The 25,392-nt window shown below is 45.2% G+C and overlaps 1 protein-coding gene across 2 annotated transcripts in view; it reads left to right on the top strand.

Annotated features, from left to right (window-relative positions):
* Positions 1-25,392, top strand: part of ATRN (attractin) — a 337,196-nt gene that overhangs the window by 291,092 nt on the left and 20,712 nt on the right. For both annotated transcript variants that reach the window (XM_040335496.1, XM_040335495.1), the window contains exon 27: positions 22,010-22,117. In XM_040335496.1, the coding sequence (XP_040191430.1) occupies positions 22,010-22,117 (108 nt within the window). The remainder of the gene's footprint in view (positions 1-22,009; positions 22,118-25,392) is intronic.

The following is a 25,392-nucleotide window of genomic DNA, read 5'->3' as shown; positions in this document are numbered from 1 at the left end:
CCCCCTCCCTTGAAACTACATCCCTGCAGGGAACCTTTACAACCCCTTTAAGCTGTTGTGCTCTGTGGGGCTTTACAACACTGGTAAGAGTATGTGAAAAGGTGGCCGCAACTTGCTGGATGAATACATTTTGTGTATAAAATTCTTACGCAGTCTATCTGTAAATGAGAAGTCAGGTCACTAACAGTGAGTCTCCAACTTGGAGCATGCAAGAACGTGCAGATCAAGTGTCTTAAGGTGGAGGTTCACCCGGAAATAACATTTTTTACCCTTAGATTCCTGCTCATTTTGTCTAGGGGAATCGGGTAGTTTTAAAAACAAAGCAGTACTTACCGTTTTAGAGAGCGATCTTCTCCGCCGCTTCTGGGTATGGGCTGCGGGACTGGGCATTCCTATTTTGATTGACAGGCTTCCGACGGTCGCATCCATCGCGTCACGATTTTCCGAAAGTGACGCGATTGATGCGACCATCGGAAGCCTGTCAATCAAAATAGGAACGCCCAGTCCGGAAGATCATACCCGGAAGCGGCGGAGAAGATCGCTCTCTACAACGGTAAGTACAGCTTCGATTTTAAAACAACTAGCCGATTCCCCTAGACAAAATGAGCATCAATCTAAGGGTAAAATAATTTTTATGGGTGAACTCCCGCTTTAACACTTCACTGGTTACATGCTTGTTGTAGTGACTTGTGTAGTAGTAGTGATTGTAAAATAAAGAAAAACTGCGCCCGAACCCAAACGTGAAGAAGAGCTGCCAGCACTCTAACCAAGTCAAACAAGAATAAAGAATAAATAGTGCTGCGCTGTGCTGTTTATTCTTTAGTAGTAATGATCGCTCATTAAATTAGGTGGTTACACCCTTAAAAAAAGAAAAGAAATGATCATCCATGATACATCTGGGCTCATCTGTAAGCTGTCCTATCGATCAGGGTTATGTATTGGGGAGGGGATTTGGTTTGTGAGGCTCTATCTTATCTCCCACAAGGATGGAATCACACACACATGAATTGGTAGTGTTTTATTGATTTCAGTAGATCCTGATTGTAAAGCGGCATCATGCTATTTAATTAGTGGATGAGGTGGGTAGAAAGGAAACAAGCTGGCTGCATGCTGATTGGCTGCTGTTTTACTGCTTCTTTCCCTAGGAGGCAGTCATCGCGAGTCTGCCGCAGATACAAGGCAATCGCTCTTTGAAATTATTCCTATATATCTTGACTTGTGTGCTCACAGCTGGACCTCCCTGCTTGTATATTGCTTTCCCAGTACATATATGGGTCCTTTATAATTACATTTCTGCAGAGGTTAACAGCCTAAAGGGTGCAGAAGATTACTTGATGCCTCTAGGTTAACCTCTTGTTGGCAGTTTCCTCATTTGGAACACTGATTTATACAAGAACAAAGAAAAACATATGAAATTAAAGGGTACCTGAGATCAACATTCAAATGAATACAGACAGAAATACCTCCAGCAGCAGACATGCAGCTTCTGTCCTATCCTGGCCTATAACGTATTATAGTGGCATTTTTACTTTCTGCATGGCTGTTTTTTCTCCAGGCCTTAGTGAAGCTGAATGGTGCATGCACTACCAGTATGGTTCCCCTTGAGAACACACATAAATCTCATTTGCTAGTACTCGGGTTATATGCGCCAACCCTTTATTGGCTAGTATTCTGCTTATGTGCATCAACCCCTCAATGGCCAGTCCTCAGTTTATAGGCTAACCCCTCAATGGCCAGTCCCCAGCTTTTGTGCATCAACTACTTATTGACTAGTCCTGAATTTGTGTGTGGCAGCACCTTATTGGCATGTCCCCAGTTTGTATGTTAACCCCTCATTGGCTAGTCCCCCAGCTTGTGTGCATCAACCTCTGATTGGCTAGTCCCCAGCTTATGTGCATCAACCCCTCATTGGCTAGTCCCCAGCTTATGTGCATCAACCCCTCATTGGCTAGTCCCCAGCTTATGTGCATCAACCCCTCATTGGCTAGTCCCCAGCTTATGTGCATCAACCCCTCATTGGCTAGTCCCCAGCTTATGTGGGTCAGCTCCTCATTGGCTAGTCACTAGCTTATGTGCATCAACCCCTGATTGGCTAGTCCCCAGTTTATGTGCATCAACCCCTCATTGGCTAGTCCCCAGCTTATGTGCATCAACCCCTCATTGTCCAGTCCCCAGCTTATGTGCATCAACCCCTCATTGGCTAGTCCCCAGCTTATGTGCATCAACCCCTCATTGGCTAGTCTCCAGCTTATGTGCATCAACCCCTGATTGGTTAGTCCCCAGCTTATGTGCATCAACTTTTTGACTAGTCCTGAATTTATGTGTGGCAGCACCTTATTGGCATGTCCCCAGTTTGTATGCTAACCCCTCATTGGCTAGTCCCCAGCTTATGTGGGTCAGCTCCTCATTGGCTAGTCCCCAGCTTATGTGCATCAACCCCTCATTGGCTAGTCCCCAACTTATGTGGGTCAGCTCCTCATTGGCTAGTCCCCAATTTATGTGCGTCGGCTCCTTATTGGCTAGTCCCCAGCTTATGTGCGTCAGCTCCTCATTGGCTAGTCCTCAGCTTATGTGCGTCAGCTCCTCATTGGCTATTACCCAGTTTATGTGCATCGATGCCTTATTGCCAGGTCCCCTGCTTATGTGTGATAACCTCTCAATGGCTCATTGCCCGGTCCTCAGTTTTTGTGCTAATCCCTCATTGATTAGTCTTCAGTTTGTGTGCCAATTGCTAATTGTTTATTCCTCAAATTGTGTTCTGACCCCTCATTGGCCATTCCCCAGACTATCATCGTAATGTCACTGAGCTGTTTAATAATCTCCCAACTGTAGCAGGGACTGCGAATCAACCGCTCACTATTCCCCAGGTGCTGTTTACACTTTTTTGAATGCGTAGCTTCTGGATTTTCGTGGACACTTCTCAGATGCACGAAAAGATAAAGTTATCCTTTTAAACTATGCTTTGTTTAGTTCTCTTTGTTGCAGAGTGTGCCTGACACACTTTATACCTGTCTGGAGGAAAAAATAGCAGGTGTAACCACTAGATGGCAGTGTGGCTCCATATGTCCTTTTATTGGAAGTGTAGAAAAACTGTAGAGTGTATTAGTTGGATGGTTTGTCTAAGTACTTTTGTATTAGTTTCCAGAAGGTTATATTAATAAACCAGCGTATATGTAAGTGCGGGTTTAGAAAAATGTGTTCATATTGCATGTCATTGACCAGACAAGCCCTTCAGCTGCAACCCTGTGCTAGTTTTATGTGCCATATGGCATAAAGGGGACGTGGCAGGCAGGTCTATATGTGTAATGGTTACAGTGGCACATGTTTTAATCACATTTTCTTTGTGCATTTCTCCTCCATTAATATGAAGCACAGTCCCCATGGTTAGACCATGGCCAGAAAAGTAGAAATCCTGCTTTTGCAGAAAAGGAAAAATCTGTCTTGCTACTTTATCTATGTGGACTATACAGAGAGATGAATCGGCTTGTTTAACAGGTGGAAATATTACAGCAAATTGGGCTTTAAATGTATCTAAACCCGGAAAAAATATGTTGTGAAATGCCCTTTACGTGTACACATCTTGTAGGTTGTGTTTTTTTTTGGGGGGGGGGGGGGGGGCAGGGTGTTTTTTTCAGGGACTTTTTTTTTTAAGTATTATTTTCTTTTGACCTTATGATCATGCCACCTTTAGCCTGCATTGGCACTTACTGTGCAAGGGAGATGGCGCTGCCTAAGCGGGAGCAGTGCTATCAGCCTAGGAATGTGCGCTCCCCTTGGCCACTGCAAGCTCATGTGCTGATGCATAACCTCACATTCAAGTTGTAGTCACAAAGTGAGGCATGCCGAAGGAAGTGGCTTCTAGTTTCAGCACCTGCCACCCCCAGTGATTGACAGCGGCTTCCTCATTAGGGCTCTTTCACACGGAGCGGATCCGTATTGATCCGCTCCGTTAGCCCGTTTGGCTCAGCGGGGATTCCTCCCTTAATCCACGCTGAGCTGTCGGCGGAAAGGGCGGTCCCCGCACACAGTGCAGAGACCGCCCTGTCTCTCCTCCGCTCTCCCCTATGGGGAATCGGATGAATACGGACCGTCTGTCCATATTCATCCGATCCGTCAGACGGAAGAAAAATAGGGTATTCTTCCGTCTGAAAAACCGGATCCTGACGGAGGCGGGTCATTACGGACGTTAGCGGATGCTCCATCCGCTAACGGCCGTGATCCCATAGGGAACCATTGTAAGTCCGTAAACGGACTTATGAAAAGCGGACCGTTCGTCCGCTGGTGTGAAAGGGCCCTTAGGTGTATTGCTGTCACCACTGGTGTCACACCTGCCTATGTCAGTGCTTTAGGGTAACTATAGAATTTGCAATTTTCTTTCCTCCATCAACAGGTTTAAGAAAAGGTTCCCGTGTTGATGGGGGAAATCAATCAAGTATCTCTTCTTCCACCTTTGATGGAAGGAATAAAAAAAATTGCATAATCTACAGCCTGCCTAACTAAAGCAAGAAAGAAACTCTATTTCCCCCATTGTCAAGGGAATGCCCCCCCCCCCCCCCTGTCCTTTTGTATTCTGACAGCAGGAGGTTTCCCCACCATCAGAATGCAGTGATCACCACTGTTGGCTATAGCCGCTGGCAGTGATCACATAAAAAAAATACCGGACAGGCTGGTTGTACTGAAGTTGAGCTATTGCTCAGCTTCAGTATAACCAGCCTGCCCGTAGATGGATGTAATCTCGGCCGGTTCCTGCTGAATTTAAATCCGTCTATGGCCCGGCTTAGATTGTGCACGTGCCGCTCAGCTGCTTGGGCACAAAGTCAAAGTTCAGCAGAGCAGCACAGTCCTGTGTACCCCACTCTGATGTCCTGAATTTTAAAAACTTATGTTTAACATGTATTTTTTTTTTTTTTCAACCCACCAGATAATTTAAATTGGGACATGTAAAAATTGCAAAGATTTTATTTGGGGGTTTAAAAGTTCTGTACTTTCACAGCCTAATCTAACAAACTTTGTAGAGCTGATGGGCTTTCTGAAAAAAGACCAGAACACAAGTCTTACTTTTAACATCTTGGATACAGTAAATCCTTGGACTGCGAGCATAATTAGTTCCAGAAACATGCTTGTTATCCAAAGCACTTGTATATCAAAGCAAATTTCCCCATAAGAAATGATGGAAACTCAAATGATTCGTTCCAGAACCATTCATTTATAAGTCCTTCATTCTATAGTCAATATAAAAAGATTATAGCAATGTGACCAGGTTGTATAACCATAAAATGTCCATCTACAAGGGGATTAGAAGCAAAATCCAGCAGGGGCTTCAGAGTATAAAAGAGAAGAGAGGCGCCTCGAAGTGTAGCAATAAGTTGCTAAATGTTGTACCTTCATTAAGTGTAACCATCTTGCTACACTTGGAACCGCCTCTCTTCTCTTTTATACTCAGTTGTGACATGACGCTACTTCTATATCAAAACATCGCGTGTGTATCAAGTCCAAAGTTATTTAAAATTTGTGCTTGTTTTGTAAAACGCTCTCAAACCAAGTTGCTCTCAAACCAAGGTTTTACTGTATTGGGGAACCCTCAGTATTGTATCGGGTATAAATGAACCCTCTCTTTGTTGACAGACAGCAATTTAGAGTGAGGCAAGGGGTTCAAACCCATGCCTACATGATCCATAACTAAATTCTTGGCTCGGGTTCCACAATATGTTTGAAAAAAAATAAAATAAATACGCGTCCATGCCTTTGCAGTGGTACACTTCTAATTCCTTTAAATCACTTGGATCAATGTGTTTCCACAAGGTTCTGTAGTAGTTGTGTCCTTGGCATTGGCTGCAGTGTAGAGTACTCATAGCTTAAAGTGATTGCAAAGTCTAGATTTTTCTATTAAAATCACAAACCTACTTGCCTGCTCTCTGCAATGGTTTTGCACAGAGTGGCCCTAAACCTCCTCTTCTGGGGTCCCATGCCGGCACTCCTGGCCATTTGCTGTGGGGGCACATGTGTATGCTCGTTCCTGAGCTGTTTGTGTCTGTGGAGCTGACCTCCAAAGACGCACACAGCGTGTTTCGGTCGCACCTCACAGTATTCGCAGCAGGAGCCACTGGCTCCTGCTGCTGCCTGAGTCCCTGTGAGAAGAGGAAGAGAAGGGAGAAGACTGCATCCAGGCACAGGCTCAGGTAAGTGTTTGGAGAGGGGGGGAGAATGGTTAGCTGGGTATTTTTTATTTTTTTTTACCTTGCAGGGAATGCATTAAGTAAAAACCAAACTCCCAGCCTTTAGAACCACTTTAACCACTGTTACAGTGAAGAACCCCTTCCTTTACTGATGGTTAATGTGTCATTCCTCCTTATGCAGCTGATGTTCCCTTGTCCTTTGCTCAGCATGTTCCAGTGAGAAGTAGAGAGGCACTTCAGAGGTTTCTTATGCCGTCGCTTTGTGTTCCTGTACCTAAGAAGATTTAAAAGCTGCCCTAGTACCTCAGGGGCGCACAGCCCGAGTGACAGATGTGGAGTTGTAATCAGATGCTCTTGGCCCTCTGATGACTCTCATCATTCATGTGCTGGAGCCTCCAGTATGGAGTAGATTGGAACATTTCCTCTCATAGGCCACAATCATTCATTGCTGATTTTTTAATAACCTGTAGAAGCATTAAAGAGTGTTAGCTTATTGGAAGCAGGGGCAGGCAGTCAATCAGTGAACTTCTACCACTCTGCCGAAATACTGGAGAACTGGATTTATAATTAAAAAAATGCAAGTAGAAGTCGTGTTTAACTGGATCTGTTCTGTAACGTTGGAGAGGTTTCATACCTTTTCCAGGCAACTTTAGTTATAATGCGTTTCAGGAAGATACAACTAAATTTACAGTGCCTTGAAAAAGTATTCATACCCCTTGAAAGTTTCCACGTTTGTCATGGTACAACCAAAAGTGTAAATGTATTTTATTGGGATTTTATGTGATAGAACAACACAAAGTGACACATAATTGTCAAGTGGAAGGAAAATGATAAATGGTTTTAATTTTTTTTTTAACAAATATGTGAAAAGTGTGGTGTTCATTTGTACTCACCCCCCGGAGTCAATACTTTGTAGAACCTCCTTTCTCTGCAATTACAGCTGCAAGTCTTTTTGGGGAAGTCTCTACCAGCTTTAGAGGGACAGTTTTACCATTCTTCTTTGCAAAATCTCTCAAGCTCTGTCAGATTGGATGGAGAGCGTCTGTCAACAGCAATTTTCAAGTTTTGCCACAGATTCTCAATTGGATTTAGGTCTGGACTTTGACTGACTGGTCCTTTCTAACACATGAATATGCTTTGATCTAAATCATTCCATTGTAGCTCTGGCAGTATGTTTAGAGGAGTCATCCTGCTGGATGGTGAACCTCCTCCCCAGTCTTAAGTCTTTTCCAGACTTTAACAGGCTTTCTTCTAAAATTGCCCTGTATTTGGCTCCATCCATCTTCCCATCAACTCTGACCAGCTTCCCTGTCCCTGCTGAAGAAAAACATCCCCACAACATGATGCTGCCACCACCATTTGGTGTGTTCAGGGTGATGTGCAGTTTTAGTTTTTTTTCACACATAGCTTTTGCTTTTAGGCCTAAAAGTTCAATTTTTGTCTCGTCTGACCAGAGCACCTTCTTCCACATGTTTGCTGCGTCCTCCACCATGGCTTCTTGCAAACTGAAAACAGGTCGTCTTATGGCTTTTTCTCCCAACAATGGCTTTCTTCTTGCCATATTTGTGGAGAGCACAGCTAATAGTTGTCCTGTGGACAGATTCTCCCACCTGTGGATCTCTGCAGCTCCTCCAGAGTTCCCATGGGCCTCTTAGCTGCTTCTCTGATGAATGCTCTCCTTGCCCGACTTGTCAGTTTAGGTGGACGGCCATGTCTTGGTACATTTGCAGTTGTGCCATGCTCCATTTTCGGATCAAAGCTTGGGATATTTTTTACAACCTAACCCTGTTTTAAACTTCTACACAACTTTATCCCTGACCTGTCTGGTGTGTTCTTTGGCCCTCAGGATGCTGTTTGTTGATTAAGGTTCTTTAGCAAAGCTTCACAGAACAGCTGTATTTATACTTGGATTTACTAGCTAGGTGACTTCTGAAGGCAATTGATTACTAGATTTTAGTTAGGAGTAATCTTGAAAATCATTTATCATTTACTAAACGAAAGCACTAAACAATTATGTGCCACTTTGTGTTGGTCTATCACATAAAATCCCAATAAAATACACATTTTTGGTTGCAACATGACCAAAGATGTGGAAAATTTCAAGGGGTATGAATAATTTTTCAATGCACTGTATATCCAAAGCTAGCATTGACACCTTAATCCAGTCACCATGGAATGCAAAGTTGGGGACAGTCCATTGAATATCATTGAAGTCGGATCAAAGTAGGATCCTTGTCCTAACCATCCGTCATTTGGCATCCAACATGCTGATTATAGCAGTAGTTAAAGGAATTTATCTCACACTGGGATTGTTTTGATTGGTCAAAGGACAAGTCAGACTATCACAAAGTTGGATCAAAGTAGTATCCTGTTCATGAAAGTCGGATGGATGTAGGACTGATGTCGCAGAGCAAAGTAGGATGAAAGTTGTAAGACTGTTGTGTCGTACCAGTGTGATCCCAGCCTAAGGCTGGGTTCACACTGATAACATACGACAGTAGTACGACTTTCATCCTACTTTGCTCTGCGACATCAGTCCTACATTGGTCCTACATCCATCCGACTTTCATGAACAGGATACTACTTTGATCCAACTTTATGATAGTCTGACTACACAATCCCAGTGTGAGATAAATTCCTTTTACTGCTGCTGTAATCACCATGTCGGATGGTAAGGACAAGGATCCGACTTCAATGATATTCAATGGACTGAGGTAGGACCAAAGTAGTACAGGGAGAATTTTCAAAGTCAAACTGACTTGTGTCGGACCAGTTAAGATGGCTCTCATAGGGAAACATTGATTGTCACACGTCATGCGACATGAGCTCCCAATGTCGGAGCGTTTGTCATACCAGTGTGAACCCAGCCTAACAGTGTTAAGATTTAATAAACATAAAGTTGATCACATTTCCATGTATACCCTAGAAAATAAAGAGGGTTGACATGCTTTTTTATAATACCCTATAATAGAATCGATATTATTATATAGATGTTTAAAACTTGTATTTTATCACTACTATGGGTACACATGTAAATCCTTTAAAACAAGAAAAGAACAGAAAACAAAAACTTTAAGAAGACAACACATTCCTATTTTAAATAGCATTTCGCTATTTGCATATGCATTGTTCTCTTATTAAACCTTATTATTCTGTTTACAGTATTTTGTTTTGCAGTCATCCATTATTTTCTGCAGCCCCCGCTTGTATTGTCGTCTCTTCCTGTCAGTCACGCAGTGATTAAAAGTCTTTATGGTGCTTTGGAAAGAATTAATGTCTAGTCAATCCAGCCTTGAAAGGGCTTTTTAATTTGAAGTGAAGACATCTAAGTGGCAATTTGCGCTCTTCCCCATGTAACTTTCAGCTCTTGTCGGAGAAGCTGATTGATTTATCAAATGTCGCTGGTGCAGAGTCTCCTAATGAAATCACAGCCATTCTTTATTCTGTCATTGGCACACTGACGATCACTTACAAGCATTGACAGCAGAAATCGGTTGACTGCGGGATACCTGTAGACTGCAACCCAACCAACATAGAGTTGAGGCAGACGTCCGCTATATGTGAGCAGAGAGGAACTTTTGAGGCCTTTTTAAAGCTAAACTCCAGACAAACATCTAATGTCCAGATAAAATCTATATATTGTGGCCAGGGGTGCGCCGAATGGAAATTTTGGTGCTGAAACCAAAAATGCAGAATGCAGTTTGTCGAAACCTGAAAATGAACGTAATTTTTTTTGAATATTTATACTTTTATATAGAATTGTATTATATTCTACTTTTTAATATCATCAATTTTAAATTAATATGAATTTATTGTTGGCCATTATTGGCACCTTTTAGTGCAAGAAAGGTCAAGAAAAATTCAGTCTGCAGTCTCTAACCATCGCTTGTATCATGTCCTCAGTCTCTAACCATCGCTTGTATCATGTCCTCAGTCTCTAACCATCGCTTGTATCATGTCCTCAGTCTCTAACCATCGCTTGTATCATGTCCTCAGTCTCTAACCATCGCTTGTATCATGTCCTCAGTCTCTAACCATCGCTTGTATCATGTCCTCAGTCTCTAACCATCGCTTGTATCATGTCCTCAGTCTCTAACCATTGCTTGTATCATGTCCTCAGTCTCTAACCATCGCTTGTATCATGTCCTCAGTCTCTAACCATTGCTTGTATCATGTCCTCAGTCTCTAACCATTGCTTGTATCATGTCTGCAATCTCTTGCTTAAACTTAAACACACTGCTAATAGTATTAGCAAAATTTCTATTCAGTGCACCTCTAGCAGACATGATGCAGGAGTTGGTCAGAGACTGCAAGAGATCAATGCCGCCTCACCAGTGCCTGTTGGATGCCGCCTCACCAGTGCCCAGATCAGAGCGGCGATCTTCCACTGTGTCACAAAGCTGAATTTGAATTTCCTGGCTGCAGTATCAATGTCCCACCTCCTGTGATCACGTTGCACTGAGTCAATGTCCCGGAATCGGATCAGTGTGCCATCTATCACAGGTGGCGAGACATTGTTACTGAAGCTTTGTGACACGGAGAGGACTGGGGCGTGCCAGGATTACACCCCCGCAATGGGCAACACTCGGGGCTGACTCCACCCCATGTTTATCACTCCATTTACGACCAATAATTTTCTGCGGCGGTAATTTGGGTGCACCACTATCTGTGCCTTTACCTTCCAAAGGATTTGTATTTCTGTTCCTTCAGTCCTGAGATGTACACAACCTACCACCCAGCAGAGCCAGGAGAATGACCCCACCATCCTGAGATATACAAAACCCAGCAGAGCCAGGAGGAAGACTCCATCATCCTGAGATATACAAATACATGCATGCAGGACTTGCTTCATTCTAGCAACAATGTACACTGAGCTCATTGCAAGTGCAGAACAAAAGTGTGTTTTACTTTCCTGACGTATAATAAGGGGAGTTTACCTCCGCCTCAACTCCAGGCAAAAAAAAAAGTTTTCCTGTGCAGTGGGGCTGTGCCCACCATGCGGGGGTCAACTACTCGTTTTTCTCTAGGGATTAGAGAAGACTTATACTCGCCCAATCCGTCCCTGCATCTGCAAATGGCGCTTTCTCTCCGTGATCCAGCAGTACACTGTTCTGACGTCCTCACTTCCAGAGCAGGTCTAATAGCATGATGACGTCAAAAACAAGACCACTGCCCAAGACCATAGCGGGGTGCTGTTGGTATGGGTAGGGTCAGAGGTTTAGGTAAATATATCGTCATTCTCTATTCCCCTAGACAAAAACAAGCAGTTGCCCTGTGCAGTGTGGGCACTGCATTTGCAAAATGTTTTTTTGGGCTTTAATCCAGCTCTAATTGTGCAGCTAGCCATACATAATTATGCATTCTACCAGTTGTGTGATGCATGGTCTTGGGAGTACAGAATCCCAGACAAAGCACTGTGGACTAGTGTGTTTGAGGAGTTCCAAGATGCAAAAGACTGACTAGGTAAACTCTGCAAGCTGTTTGGCTTTACATGCTAAATTTCCAGATTTTAATAGAATGTACTTTTTTTTTTTTTCACTTAATTTCCCCCAATTTTCCAGGGAATACTTTCCAACGCTGCAGTTTAATGACTAAAAGCTTCTATGGCTACAGAGAGACTGAATGTGGGATCTCTTTAGTGCCATTATGGAGTTTAACACACAGATTAGATTCATGGCACTAATATAGTGTTATACAAGATGGCCGTGGAGGATTTCCATGCCCTGTTTGCTTTCTGGATATTTCTGCTCTGAGTGGTGCCTCTATGAGCAATTGTCTGCAGTACTGAGCTGTACCCTCTATCGGGTATATTTCACCTTTCAACATGTTTTTAAGCACATTTTTACCTACAAACATTTGCAGGATTCATAATTTTCTTGGCTTAAAGGGGTTGTAAAGGCGGAATGTTTTTTATTTTAATGCATTTTATACATTTAAGATAAAAAGCCTTCTGTGTGCAGCAGCCCCCCAAGCACCCCCTACTACTTACCTGAGCTCCCTCTCTGTCTAGTGATGTCCACTAGTTTCTCGGCCGTCCGAGATTCTGCTTCTTGATTGGGTAAGACACAGCAGTGGCGCAATTGGCTTCCTCTGCAGTCAATCAAAGTCAGCTAGCCAATCAGGGGATAGAGGGGGGGGGGGGGGGGTCAGGGCTCCGTGTCTGAATGGACACAGGGAGCTGTGACTTTACTTGTGTGCCCCCATAGCAAGCTGCTTGCTGTGGGGACACTTGATAGGAGGGAGGGGCCAAGATCACAGAGGGACCCGAGAAGAGGAGGATCCGGACTGCCCTGTGCAAATCTACTGCAACAGAGCAGGTAAGTATAACATGTTTTATTTTTATAGGAAAACATACGAACCTTTACAATCGCTTAAGGTAGCTTTTCTTTTCCTCCTGCTTCAATTCCCTGACTTTGCAGTGTTTGTCTTCGCACACTATTTTGTTTTATTGGACATCATTAGGTCAACCTATATAAGGCTGTATTCACACCTGAGCGTTTTGTCGCCTGAAGCGCGATGCTCAGACGCTAGAGGGGAAAAATAACATTATTCTCTATGGAGATGGTTCACATCTCCCACGCAAAACGCCGAACGCCTGAATTTCAAACAAGTCCCGGACCCTTTTTTGACGCGCGAATCGGGCGGCTTGGGCGTTTTACATTGATGCCAATGACCTGTACAAAACCGCGGGGAAAAACGCTGCGTTTTGTCGCGTCAAATTGCAGCGTTTTTCCCCGCGATTTGCCGCAAATCACCTACGCCTAGGTGTGAATGCAGCCTAAGAGTGGATGTGACTTCCACTCATACAGTCTCTGGTGGAGAACCAACCACTGTCATTTAAAACCTATAGACCTGGAAGTTTCTCCACCATGGTTAAATCACATCCACTGCTGTATTAATAGATCCCCTGTGTATGAAGGCTAGATACTGCGGCAACTGGAACCAGCCTCACTTGTCATTTCCAGCCATTGGCAGTGCAGATAACCATTGCTTGCAGCGTATCAAATATTATTTTGACGTTGTAGAGCTGCGCGATTGATCGTCAAGAATCATCGAGATATTTTTTCCCGTCGCGATCTTGACAAAGTATTTCCCGATCTTTTGTATGCAGGGAATTCTCTTTTCTCTCAGGTGTCAAAAGTCCGGGCAGTCTGCCAAGTTTTACAACGTTCTTTATCAGTGGAACATTAAAGGGGTTGTAAAGGTTTGTAGTCCCAAGGGAGGGGGCGAGCACGCTGACTAACCCCCGGCCAGAACGGCTCAGATGATGGGGGCAAGTTTACTGAGGAGGAACAGGAAGTGAGAAATTCAGACAAAAAAGAAAAACATTTAGAAGGGAAATGGAAGGAAAAGGTAAGTGAACCAACAATGCACTAGCTTAAAGGAACCTATTACAACCCCTTTAAAGCGGAACTCCACCCTAAAGTGTCTAAAGATAGGTATTTGCACCCACTTCCGGCCACAGTCTGCGGGCAGGACGTCACCTCCCGTGCCCCCCCTTGTGTTCTGGGAAACACTCGGCTCCCAGAACACAGCGGGAGCCAGTCAGCAGGCGCAGCACGACTCGCGCATGCGCCGTAGGGAACCGGGCAGTGAAGTCGGAGCGCTTTACTTCCTGGTTCCCTCACCGAGGATGGCAGTGATTATTTGGAAGCACCTAATTAGAGCCATAGGCTTTAATAGGCATCTAAAAAAGGTGCACAGCGAGCTGCGCTGGATGGGCACAGCGGGCTGCGCTGGATGGGCACAGCGGGCTGCGCTTGATGGTTATACTCGCATATAAACGTGTGGTATACAAGCATGTCAAAGCAACAGCAATAACAGTTTCCCTTAGGTCTATAGTTGAAACCGAAGATGCCGGAGGACCAGGTGGTATTGCAAGGTGACCAACGCGTTTTGAGGGATGAACCTCTTCCTCAGAGCCAAAGCCAGAGCTGTCCTGCTAGGGAATGCACCTTGCTCTTGCAGTGCAGCACATGGCAACATACTGTGCATGCACCCTGTTTGGCAACCCTCTGCAACACACGTCCTTCCAAAGGTGCTTGGGAGTGTCATGTTACCGCAGCGCCATATCGTGAACAGCAGGCCCTTACACACAGCAGCAAGATCTTCACTCTGAGACTCCACCAAATAAGTTTACAGCCCAATGTGATGCAGGGACACTGTGGGCTGAGCCCAGTCATCGTACCATTGTGTTTTGGAAGAAAATCCGTCCAATCCAAGAACGTCTCTTTCCATACATGTTGTGTCCCTTGTTGGATCTTGAACTCTGGACCCCAGTGCTGCAAGCCAAGCGTGCCAAGCCACTAAAGCACAGTGCTGTGGTTTTTTCCCCTACCGCTCGCTCCTCAGAGGCTGCAAATGGTTGTAATTAAACTTTGCGGGAAGAAAATGTGCTTCTGGTAATGCGAGGCAGCATCTGAAATGTCACATAGATCGTTTCATGTCTCGCTCATTATTAATTGTGACAGGTTGTCGCCTCGCACATCTCGTGTTGGACAAGCATTTCTTTGCTTCTCCGATGATGGCTGAACAGAGCTGGCAGCCTCACACCGGCCCGTGTGTTCAGGGAATGGAAAGGAGAGCTAAACGAGTGCAAACTCTTCTGGTGACATGGGACTTTGTACCACACAGTCACCCGGTGTCCAGAGAATTTCCCAAATTCCAGAGAAAGCAGCCAATCCGCTCACTAGAAAACCCTTCACATTGCGCCAGTTTGAGGCACCCCTCACCCCCGGGTGTCTCCGCTCTTCCGTGTATTTAGAGACGGGACGTTTGTTCTGCAGTGATTTATTATAGGGCAACATTAGAGGGCAGGACTCCTGGGTACCTCTGAGTTTAAAGCAGTATTCAACCCAAAAGCAAACTTTTCTTTTTTTTTTTTATTATATTGCAGCTTACCAATTATTGGGTATGATTGTTGCATTAGTTTTCTTTTTTTAGGCTCTCTTTCTTCCATTTTCGTCTGGCAATCCAGCCAGCAAGTCTGTTGTTTTTTAACAGCACAAGCTCTCCAGCAGAATCATCATACATGCTGCGGAGAGACGAGGCTCTTGTGGACATTGCTGGATCGAGAGGGGGCTCAGGTAAGTATTGCTGCTACAAACAGAAGGTTTTTACCTGCATGCATAGAATGCATGAAGTTAAAAACCCTTGTGCCTTTACAATCACTTTTAGGTGAAAAACCTGTGCTGCAGCTCACCCCCCTTTTTCTTGCTTGAGCCCAATCCGATCCAGCAATGTGCAGTGGCTCCAGCTGCTGTCCCCGCCCTCATTGGACAGATTGATAGCAGCAGGATCAATTGGCTCCCGCTGCTGTCAATCAAATCCTGTGACATGGGGCCAAGTCCCGCTGTTTTTGGCAAAGGAAACAGCAGCGGGACTCAGGTGCCCCCAGGAAATTCAACTTTCCAGGGGGGGGGGGGCACCCAATAAAGAGGAGAGGCTTGGAGCGCAGGCAGGGGCCCCCAAGAAGAGGAGGATTGTGGCTGCTCTGTGCAAAACCATTGCTCAAAGCAGGTAAGTATAGACATGTTTGTTTTTTATATACGGTGTATAAAAAAAATCGAATGTTTACAACCACTTAAATTTTTTGTCTTTTATAAGGATCAACTTTAAGGTTGAAAACCAGCTTTGTGTTTTGACCCGGCATCTAACATCCAGACAGAAGTGCTGTACGCAGCCGGGTCCCCGGGAGAGAGCAGGCATTACGTGGAATTGCTGTGCTGTTTTCCCCGGCATCAGGGTGATGGTGACCAGTGCCGAGGACGGTGTGTTCTCCCTCATTAGACAATTACTGCACAAACAGCCTGCAATCACCGCCACAGACTGCCCTCTATTTTCTTAGCTGCTTTTCATCATTTCTTCCCTGACTATTACTTGGATTGAAGCTTTTTCTAGTCCTCGTTTTTATCCACTTTTTCTTTTTTTTTTCATAAGCAGCCCAATAAAAGCACGGCACGTGTACCATTCACAGGACCTTCGGTCCCGCTAAAGTGGTGTTGATTTATTTTGTCCCAAATTAAATTACCATAGCGCCAGACTTTGCATCCCAGTCTTAAAGCGGTTGTAAACTTGCATCAAATTTATTTTTATTTTTTTTCTCTCCTACAAGGCAAAAGTCATAATGAGCTAATATGCACCGCATTATGAAATACTTACCTCGGAACGAGGTGTGTAAAACTTACCTGGTTCACGCCGAGCGAGAAATCATCTTGCCTCGGCGTGTCTTCCGGGTATCGCCGCTCCAGCGCTGTGATTGGCTGGAGCGGCGATGATGTCACTCCCGCGCGCGGGAGATTTAAATTCGGCATGGTCCGGCGGCTGCCGGTCCTTTAGCCGAGGATCCCCCCTGCGCATGCGCCGCTGCAGTCAGCGGCGCAATGCGAGGGGAATATCTCCTAAACCGTGCAGGTTTAGGAGATATTCTTTATACTTACAGGTAAGCCTTATAGGCTTACCTGTAGGTAAAAGTAAAAAAAGTGGGTTTACAACCACTTTAAGCCTTATACACACAATCGGATTATCCGACGGGGATTGTGTGCTGACAGGCTGTTGTCGGAAAATCTGACCGTTTTTACACTCCATCTGACAATTGTCGGATTTTCCGCCAACAGATGTGGGATAGCATGCTTTAAAATTGTCTGCCAACAAAAGCGTGTTGTCGGCTTATCCGATCGTGTGTACGCAAGTCCATCTGACAAAACGCCAAAGTACAAACACGCATGCTCAGAAGCAATGCTAACCATAACACAACATTAGCAGAAGTTGCCCAAAGGGTGGCGCTAAAGAGCTGAAAAAACACATCGTTTTGTGTTTGTTGGCTGACAATTCTTTGCAGTTTGTATGCAATACAAGTTCCTGGCCAATGCCATTCGGACAAAAGTCCTACGCTTTGCAGAAAATCCAATCGCGTGTACGAGGCTTTAGTCCATAGGGATCAATATTGAGTTGGCCCCACCCTTTGCAGCTTTTAACAGCTTCTACTCTTCCGGGAAGGCTGTCCACAAGGTTTAGGAGTGTGTCTATGGGAATGTTTGACCATTCTTCCAGAAGCGGATTTGTGAGGTCAGCCACTGATGTAGACGAGAAGGTCTGGCTCGTAGTCTCCCCTCTAATTCACCCCAAAGGTGTTGAGGTCAGGACTCTGAGCAGGCCAGTCAAGTTCCTTCACCCTAAACTCGCTCATCCATGTCTTTATGAACCTTGCTTAGTGCACAGTCATGTTGAAACAGAAAGGGGCCATCCCCAAACTGTTCCCAGAAAGTTGGGAACATAAAATTGACCAAAATGCCTTGGTATACTGACGCCTTAGGAGTCCCTTCACTGGAACTAAGGGGCCAAGAACAACCCCACACCGTAATCCCCCTCCAACAAATGATTTGGACCAGTGCAAAAAGCAAGGTCCATAAAGACATGGATGAGCGAGTTTGGGGTGCACAGAGTCCTGACCTCAACCCGATAGAACACCTTTGGGATGAATTAGAGCAGAGAGGCCTTCTCACCCACATCAGTGCCTGACCTCACAAAAGGGCTTCTGGAAGAATGGTTAAACATTCCCATAGTCACACTCCTAAACCTTGTGGACAGTCTTCCCAGAAGAGTTGAAGCTGTTATAGCTGCAAAGGGTGGGCCAACTCAATATTGAACCCTACGGACTAAGACTGGGATGCTATTAAAGTTCATGTGTGTGTAAAGGCAGCCGTCCCAATACTTTTGACAATATAGTGTATATGTAATTATTTTTCATATTTCAGCAGTGTTTTTCTTTGTTTGGGTAGATGAACTTTTAATTTCACATTATGTATGCTGGTAATTTGTGGATGTATCACCATTTGCCTCAACTGAAATATTTGATTTAGCTTCATAATAATTATAAGTGCACAATGATTATCCCACGTGTGTCGTCAGACTCCCCCGTCTCTCCACGCTCTCTACACCTCTTCACTTTTAATACACACTTTGCCGCGCCTGCATTAAACTTACTTTACGATTTATTGAACTCCTTGCTTATTGTGCACTTACTGAATAATTTATCTCCTTTTATTTATGATATTTGTGATGCGTTTTTTTTTTTTTATGCCTACTGAAATTTCCTTTGCTTGGCAACTTTCTGTTCTTTTGTGTTTTGTGTAAAGTTTACTCATCTGTAATTACATCCTTACTCTATAGAGGCAGAGATTTTGCTGCTTATTCAGTACAGCAGTGTGAAATGTAATACGCCACAGAGCAACCATGTACAGTTAGGTCCATATGTATTTGGACACGGGCACAATTTTCATACTTTTTGCTCTGTGTGCCACCAGAACAAAATTAAAACGAAACAATCCAAATAAATTTGAAGTGCAGACTCTCAGATTTAATTCAAAGGGTTGAACATAAATATCAAGTACAAATTTTAGGACCTGCAACCATTTTTATACACTCTTCCCCCCCCCTATTTTCAGGGGCTCAAATGTAATTGGACAAATATAATCATTAATAAAATGTTCATTGTTGTTACCGTATTTATCGACATATACCGCGGGCCGGCGTATAGCGCGCACCCCAAGCTGAGGAGGGAAGTTAAGGGAAAAACTTACATTTTGGATGTCTTGTCCGTCTGCGGCCTTGCGCGGGGTCCGTCTGCGGCCTTGCGCGGGGTCCGTCTGCGGCCTTGCGCGGGGTCCGTCTGCGGCCTTGCGCGGGGTCCGTCTGCGGCCTTGCGCGGGGTCCGTCTGCGGCCTTGCGCGGGGTCCGTCTGCGGCCTTGCGCGGGGTCCGTCTGCGGCCTTGCGCGGGGTCCGTCTGCGGCCTTGCGCGGGGTCCGTCTGCGGCCTTGCGCGGGGTCCGTCTGCGGCCTTGTCCGGTGTCCGTCTGCGGCCTTGTCCGGTGTCCGTCTGCGGCCTTGTCCGGTGTCCGTCTGCGGCCTTGTCCGGTGTCCGTCTGCGGCCTTGTCCGGTGTCCGTCTGCTGCCTTGTCCGGTGTCCGTCTGCTGCCTTGTCCGGTGTCCGTCTGCTGCCTTGTCCGGTGTCCGTCTGCTGCCTTGTCCGGTGTCCGTCTGCTGCCTTGTCCGGTGTCCGTCTGCTGCCTTGTCCGGTGTCCGTCTGCTGCCTTGTCCGGTGTCCGTCTGCTGCCTTGTCCGGTGTCCGTCTGCTGCCTTGTCCGGTGTCCGTCTGCTGCCTTGTCCGGTGTCCGTCTGCTGCCTTGTCCGGTGTCCGTCGAGCCTTGTGGGTGTCCGTCTGCGGCGGGGTCCGTCAAGGGGTTGCAGCGTTGCGTGTTCGATTTTGGCACGCTGTGCAGAGCCGGATTTCCTGCGCACTCTGCTTCACTTGGCTCCTCTCGCGTGGCTACGGGTGGAGCCGAGCGTGGCCGAGCCTAGCCAAGTGTGAAGTACACTCGGCTCGGAGATGTCGGAGACAGCGGGGTATCGGCGTATATCGCGCAACCGCGATTTCCCCCTGATTTTAAGGGGAAAAAAGTGCACGGTATACGCCGATAAATACGGTAATTATTTTGCTGAGAATCCTTTACTAGTAGTGAGTGCCTGAAGTGTGGAACACCATGGACATTACCAAAGACTGGATTTCCTTCTTTCTGATACTTTTCCAGGCTGTAACTGCAGATGTCTTCAGTTGTTGTTTTCGGTCTTTCTGCCTTTAGTTTTGCCTTCAAGTGAAATGCATGCTCAATTGGGCTGAGATTAGATGATTGACTCGGCCATTGCAGAATATTCCACTACTTCTCCTTCAAAAGCTCCTGGGTTGTTTTTGCAGTGTGTTTTGGATCATTGTCCATCTGTACTGTGAAGTGCAGTCCAATCACATTTGGCTGAATCTGGGCTGACAGTATATCTCTAAACACTGCAGAATTCATCCGGCTGCTTCGGTCTTCTGTCACATCATCAATAAACACCAATGACCCAGTGCCACCGGAAGCCATGAATGCCCATGCCATCACACTGCCAGCTCCACCATGTTTTACAGATGACGTTGTGTGGTGTGATCAAATACCACCAAAAGAAAGCTTGATTTGTGGGACAAATGGACATAGATTTTATTTGGGTGCAGCGTCACATGACCGCGCAATTATCAGTTAACCAGTTCCCAACCGGCTACTGCGGCAAAATCGCTCTCCTGGGTGAAATCCTGTGTATATATATATATATATATATATATATATATATATATATATATATATATATATATATATATATATATATATATATATATATATATATATATATATATGGCTTCACCCAGGAGAGCAACCAGAGGGCTTTACCCCCCCCCCCCACTGTAAGGCTGAGTATTCAATGCGTATGGCCAGCGGGCCAATCACCGTCGGCCACGCGCAATCACGTGCACAAGCCGGAGCCCTTGATCGCCCCCTAGTGTTAACCCCTTCCCTGCCAGTGACATTTGCATAGTAATTGGTGCATATTTATAGCACTGATCGCTCTCTGTAAATGTCAATGGTGTCAAAAATGTTCAACCTGTCCGCTGCAATGTCGCAATACCATACAAAAAATCACAGATCACCGCCATTACTAGTTAAAAAAAAAAAAAAAGCCATATAAATCTTTTCAGTAGTTTGTAGACGCTATACCTTTTGCGCAAACCAATTAATATACACTTATTGCGATTTTTACCAAAAGTATGAAGAATAATACATATCTGCCTAAACTGAGGGAATTTTTGTTTTATTATTATTATTTGGATATTTACTATAGCAAAAAGTAAGATATTGTGGTTTTTTTTTTTGAAGCGCAAAAAATAAAAGCCACAGAGTTGATCAAATACCACCAAAAGAAATCTCTATTTGTGGGGAAAAAAGGACATAAATTTTGTTTGGGTACAACGTCGCACGACTGCGCAATTGTCATTATTGCAAAAAATGGGACGGTCATTGGGCAGCCAAATCTTCCGTGGCTGAATCGGTTAATGCAACGCCGTGCCGTATTGCAAAAAATGACCTGGTCATGAAAGGGGTAAATGTTCCGGAGATGAAGTGGTTAAAGCGGAGGTTCACCCTAAAAACAAGTATATACCATTCCATCCAGCATACTGCCGACATGTACAGTATGCTGTTCTTTTTTTTTTTTTGCTGTACATACCGCCGTATAGCTATTCCCCCCCCCCCGGCTTCCGGGTAGTGGCTCCCGCGGGAGTAGGCGTTCCTATTCAGAGACTAAGTGATTGACGTGATGACAAAAGCTCCCCCCCGGCGCATAAGGCGCGTCACCAGTTTCCGAAAGAAGCCGAACTGCAAATCGGCTCTATACAGCGCCTGCACACCGACATTCGGCTTCTTTCGGAAACTAGTGACGCGCATTATGCGCCGTGGGGAAGCTTTTGTCATCACGTCAATCACTTAGTCTCTGAATAGGAATGCCCACTCCCGCTGGAGCCACTACCCGGAAGCCGGGGGGGAATAGCTATACGGCGGTATGTACAGCAAAAAAAAGAACAGCATACTGTACATGTCGGCAGTATGCTGGATTGAATGATATATACTTGTTTTTAGGGTGAACCTCCGCTTTAAGAACCAATTAAATTGTGTTTTCAGTTTGTGCCGCTCAGCTACAGTTTAGTTGCTCTTTTAAGTGCTCACCAGTTCTTACTATTACCTTATCACAATTTCCTAGTGAGTTGGTCACGTCCTGTAGACATCCAGTTCATAACTAGTCCTCTGAAGGTGGCCAGATTGTTTGTTTTTTGCTGTATACCTAGTAGAATGATGGCAGATGCACTTTAGCCTTTTCTCCTAGGGCTTTTATTGATATATTAAAATGTATCCATCTCTCTGTTTCAGCATTGTATAACGATTGCTTTCACTATTTTGTATATTTATTAGCAACTTATCCGGGAGATGCAGCAGATGGCGAGCCGACCTTTTGCCTCCGTCAACGTCGCCTTGGAAACAGATGAGGAGCCACCTGATTTGATCGGCGGGAGTGTAAAGGTGAGCCTTGTGCTTTTTCATGACAATCGTGCCATCTTGAACTTGGTGATTTGCAATTCATATGTGTCGGGTACAGCTACTGCACTTAGTATATGTGTATGAGGGGGAGCTCCGACTCATGCGACGGGTGGGTCAAGTGCAATGAACCTTATTTCTCTATTGAGAATTCTATAAGTTCCGTAGCTCTCTCCTGACCCGTTTCTCTGTTATCAGCCTGATAATGCCTGACAAATTCTCACACGTCGGATAAAAGCAGCCTGAAATTTCTGTCAGGGGAGGTTGCTATAAATAGATTAGTAGGGAGCTGGCCCTGTTACAAAACACCTCTGAGAATCTCTGCCTATGATGAGAGGGGGTGTGTGCCTTTCCTCCAATCAGAAATGTTGGCTATCTTGGCTGTATGCCCAGACATCACACTCTGTGTTAAAGCAGGATTCCACCCGCGATTTTTTCTTTTTTAAAGTCCGCTACCAACAGTGTAGCTGCTGACTTTTAATAAGGACACTTACCTGTCCCAGTCGCCGCCATGTCGGTCCCCCGACAGCGATCGCTCGGTCCTGGCGCCTCCATCCTTACTAAGGGAAACAGGTAGTGAAGCCTTACGGCTTCACTGCCCATTTCCTACTGCGCGACTCGCACGGCGCTTTGTGAATGGGCAACTGCCTCCTGGATACACACAGTTCCCAGAAGGCAGCGCGGCTCATTCACAAGAAGACACGGCGATGTAGGACGAGTCAGAAGATCCACTGCGGTGGAAAAAGAGGCAGAAGAGCTACTTCCGCAAAGCAGCCGCCCTTTCAGGCGAGTATAATTTTTTTTTTTATTATTTTAAGATTTTTAGGGATAAAAAAAAAAACGGGTGGAACTCAACTTTAACCGGGAAGAGACGATTTCCTAACATGATCTGAACTTTCGAAACAGTATATACATTTGAAGACCGCATAGATGCATGTTAAACCTATATAGGGAGATTTGGTTCATCCCTGTGTATCATCTGAGGCTGTTCACTGGGTGTATGGAGGGTTTACATCCACTTTATACTATAACCTTTCTGCATTAGACTCCATTCACTTTAGCGCATCTCCGAAGTCGCACGATTTCCAGTGCGCCTTTCGGTGTGACTTTGATCCATCTTTGCACTTGGTGGATCTATGCCGCAACAAAAGTTGCACCAAAGTAGCGCAGGCACTTTTCAAAGTCACTGTGACTTGTGGCTTTGATGTCAAACCATTTGGCCTCTGCTACCCCTCTCTGCCAACCCCTCCACTGGCTTTCGCTCACCCAACAATTTAAATATAAGATACTAACAATAACTTATAAAGCCATCCACAACTCTTCCCCCAGCTACATCACTAGCCTAGTCTCAAAATACCAACCAAATTGTCCTCTTGGTTCCTCCCAAGACCTCCTGCTCTCTAACTCCCTTGTCAACTCATCCCATGCCTGCCTCCGAGACTTTTCCGAGCCTCTCTCATCCTCTGGTACTCCCTACCCCAATCTGTCCTACTCTGTCCACTTTCAGATGATCCCTGAAAACTCATCTCTTCAGAGAAGCCTATCTGGCCCCTACCTAACAACTGCAGATGTATTGTCTTCATCAGCACATCCCCCACAGTTATTGCCTCTTGTATCTCTTTGCCCTCTCTCTTAGATTGTAAGCTCTAAGGAGCAGGGCCCTCTGATTCCTCCTGTATCGAATTGTATTCAAAAACCTTCTGTCACTAAGCAGCCCCCCATTATACTAACTGAACACTGTGTTTCCCACAATGAGAACGAGCACACCAGCTCCGGCCGGTATCTCGTGTCCTGATTGGTAGATTGATGGCAGCCATTGGCTCCCACTGCTGTCAATCTAATCCCATTGACGTAGGCACCAGGGGGGGCGGAGCAGAGTCCTGCTTTCTGTGTCAATAGACGCAGAAGCAGGACACGTGAGCGCACCCGCACGGGTATGCACGAAGGAGAGCGCTTCTCTGGGGTACTTAAGAGGACCACCGCTGAGGCACCCCAGAAGAGGAGGATCGGACCCACTCTGTGCAAAACCAACTGCACAGTGGAGGCAAGTATGACATTTTTTTTTTTTTTTTTAACACCTGAACCATTCCAACCCCTTTAATGGGGTTGTAAAGTCTTTTTTGTTTTTGGTAGTGGAGTTAATACATTGGTTTTGTCTTTGTCTTTTCTCCCCCACCCCCCCCCCCGCAACATTATGAGGAATGTTGTGGAAGTGGTAATTGGTTATCATTTCTGCTGTACCTCATGTACAAGTTATTGTTTTTCCATAAGACAGGAGTCTTTCTGTAAAGCCAATCTGTCAGGTGCAATCTATGAGTGTATAATACCAACCCTGACTCTCTTACCTAAAAAGCAGCTAATTTGCAACAAGCATGCAGAAAATTAAGTCTCAAAAGTCTAAGTTTTCATTACTTGTTCTTAATATGTCTAAAACAAGAGATGCCCAGAGACTGTAGACAATAATAAAAAATATGGTCAGAGATTGCTGACCTGGTGCAAGAGAGGGTATACAATACAAGAGGGTCAGAGATTGCTGACATTATACAAGAGATGCCCAGAGACTGTAGACAATAATAAAAAATATGGTCAGAGATTGCTGACCTGGTGCAAGAGAGGGTATACGATACAAGAGGGTCAGAGATTGCTGACATTATACAAGAGATTGCCAGAGACTGCTGACATTATACAAGAGATGGCCAGAGACTGTAGACAATAATAAAGAATATGGTCAGAGATTGCTGACCTGGTGCAAGAGAGGGTCAGATATTGCTGATACGATATGAGAGGGTCAGAGATTGCTGACATTATACAAGAGATGGCCAGAGACTGCAGGCATGATACAAGAGGTGGTCCGAGATTGCTGACGTGCTACAAGAGGTGGTCCGAGATTGCTGACGTGCTACAAGAGGTGGTCCGAGATTGCTGACGTGCTACAAGAGGTGGTCCGAGATTGCTGACGTGCTACAAGAGGTGGTCCGAGATTGCTGACGTGCTACAAGAGGTGGTCAGAGATTGCTGACTTGCTACAAGAGGTGGTCAGAGATTGCTGACGTGATACAAGAGGTGGTCAGAGCTTGCTGAGCTAATAGAAGAGGTGGTCAGAGCTTGCTGACCTGATGGAAGAGGTGGTCAGAGCTTGCTGACCTGATGGGAGAGGTGGTCAAAGCTTGCTGACCTGATGAAAGAGGTGGTCAGAGCTTGCTGACCTGATGGAAGAGGGTGGTCAGAGCTTGCTGACCTGATGGAAGAGGTGGTCAGAG

This window comes from Rana temporaria, chromosome 1 (assembly GCF_905171775.1).
Source record: "Rana temporaria chromosome 1, aRanTem1.1, whole genome shotgun sequence".
In the NCBI taxonomy this organism is placed as follows: Eukaryota; Metazoa; Chordata; class Amphibia; order Anura; family Ranidae; genus Rana; species Rana temporaria.
This window is presented reverse-complemented; position numbering and strand designations above follow the sequence as displayed.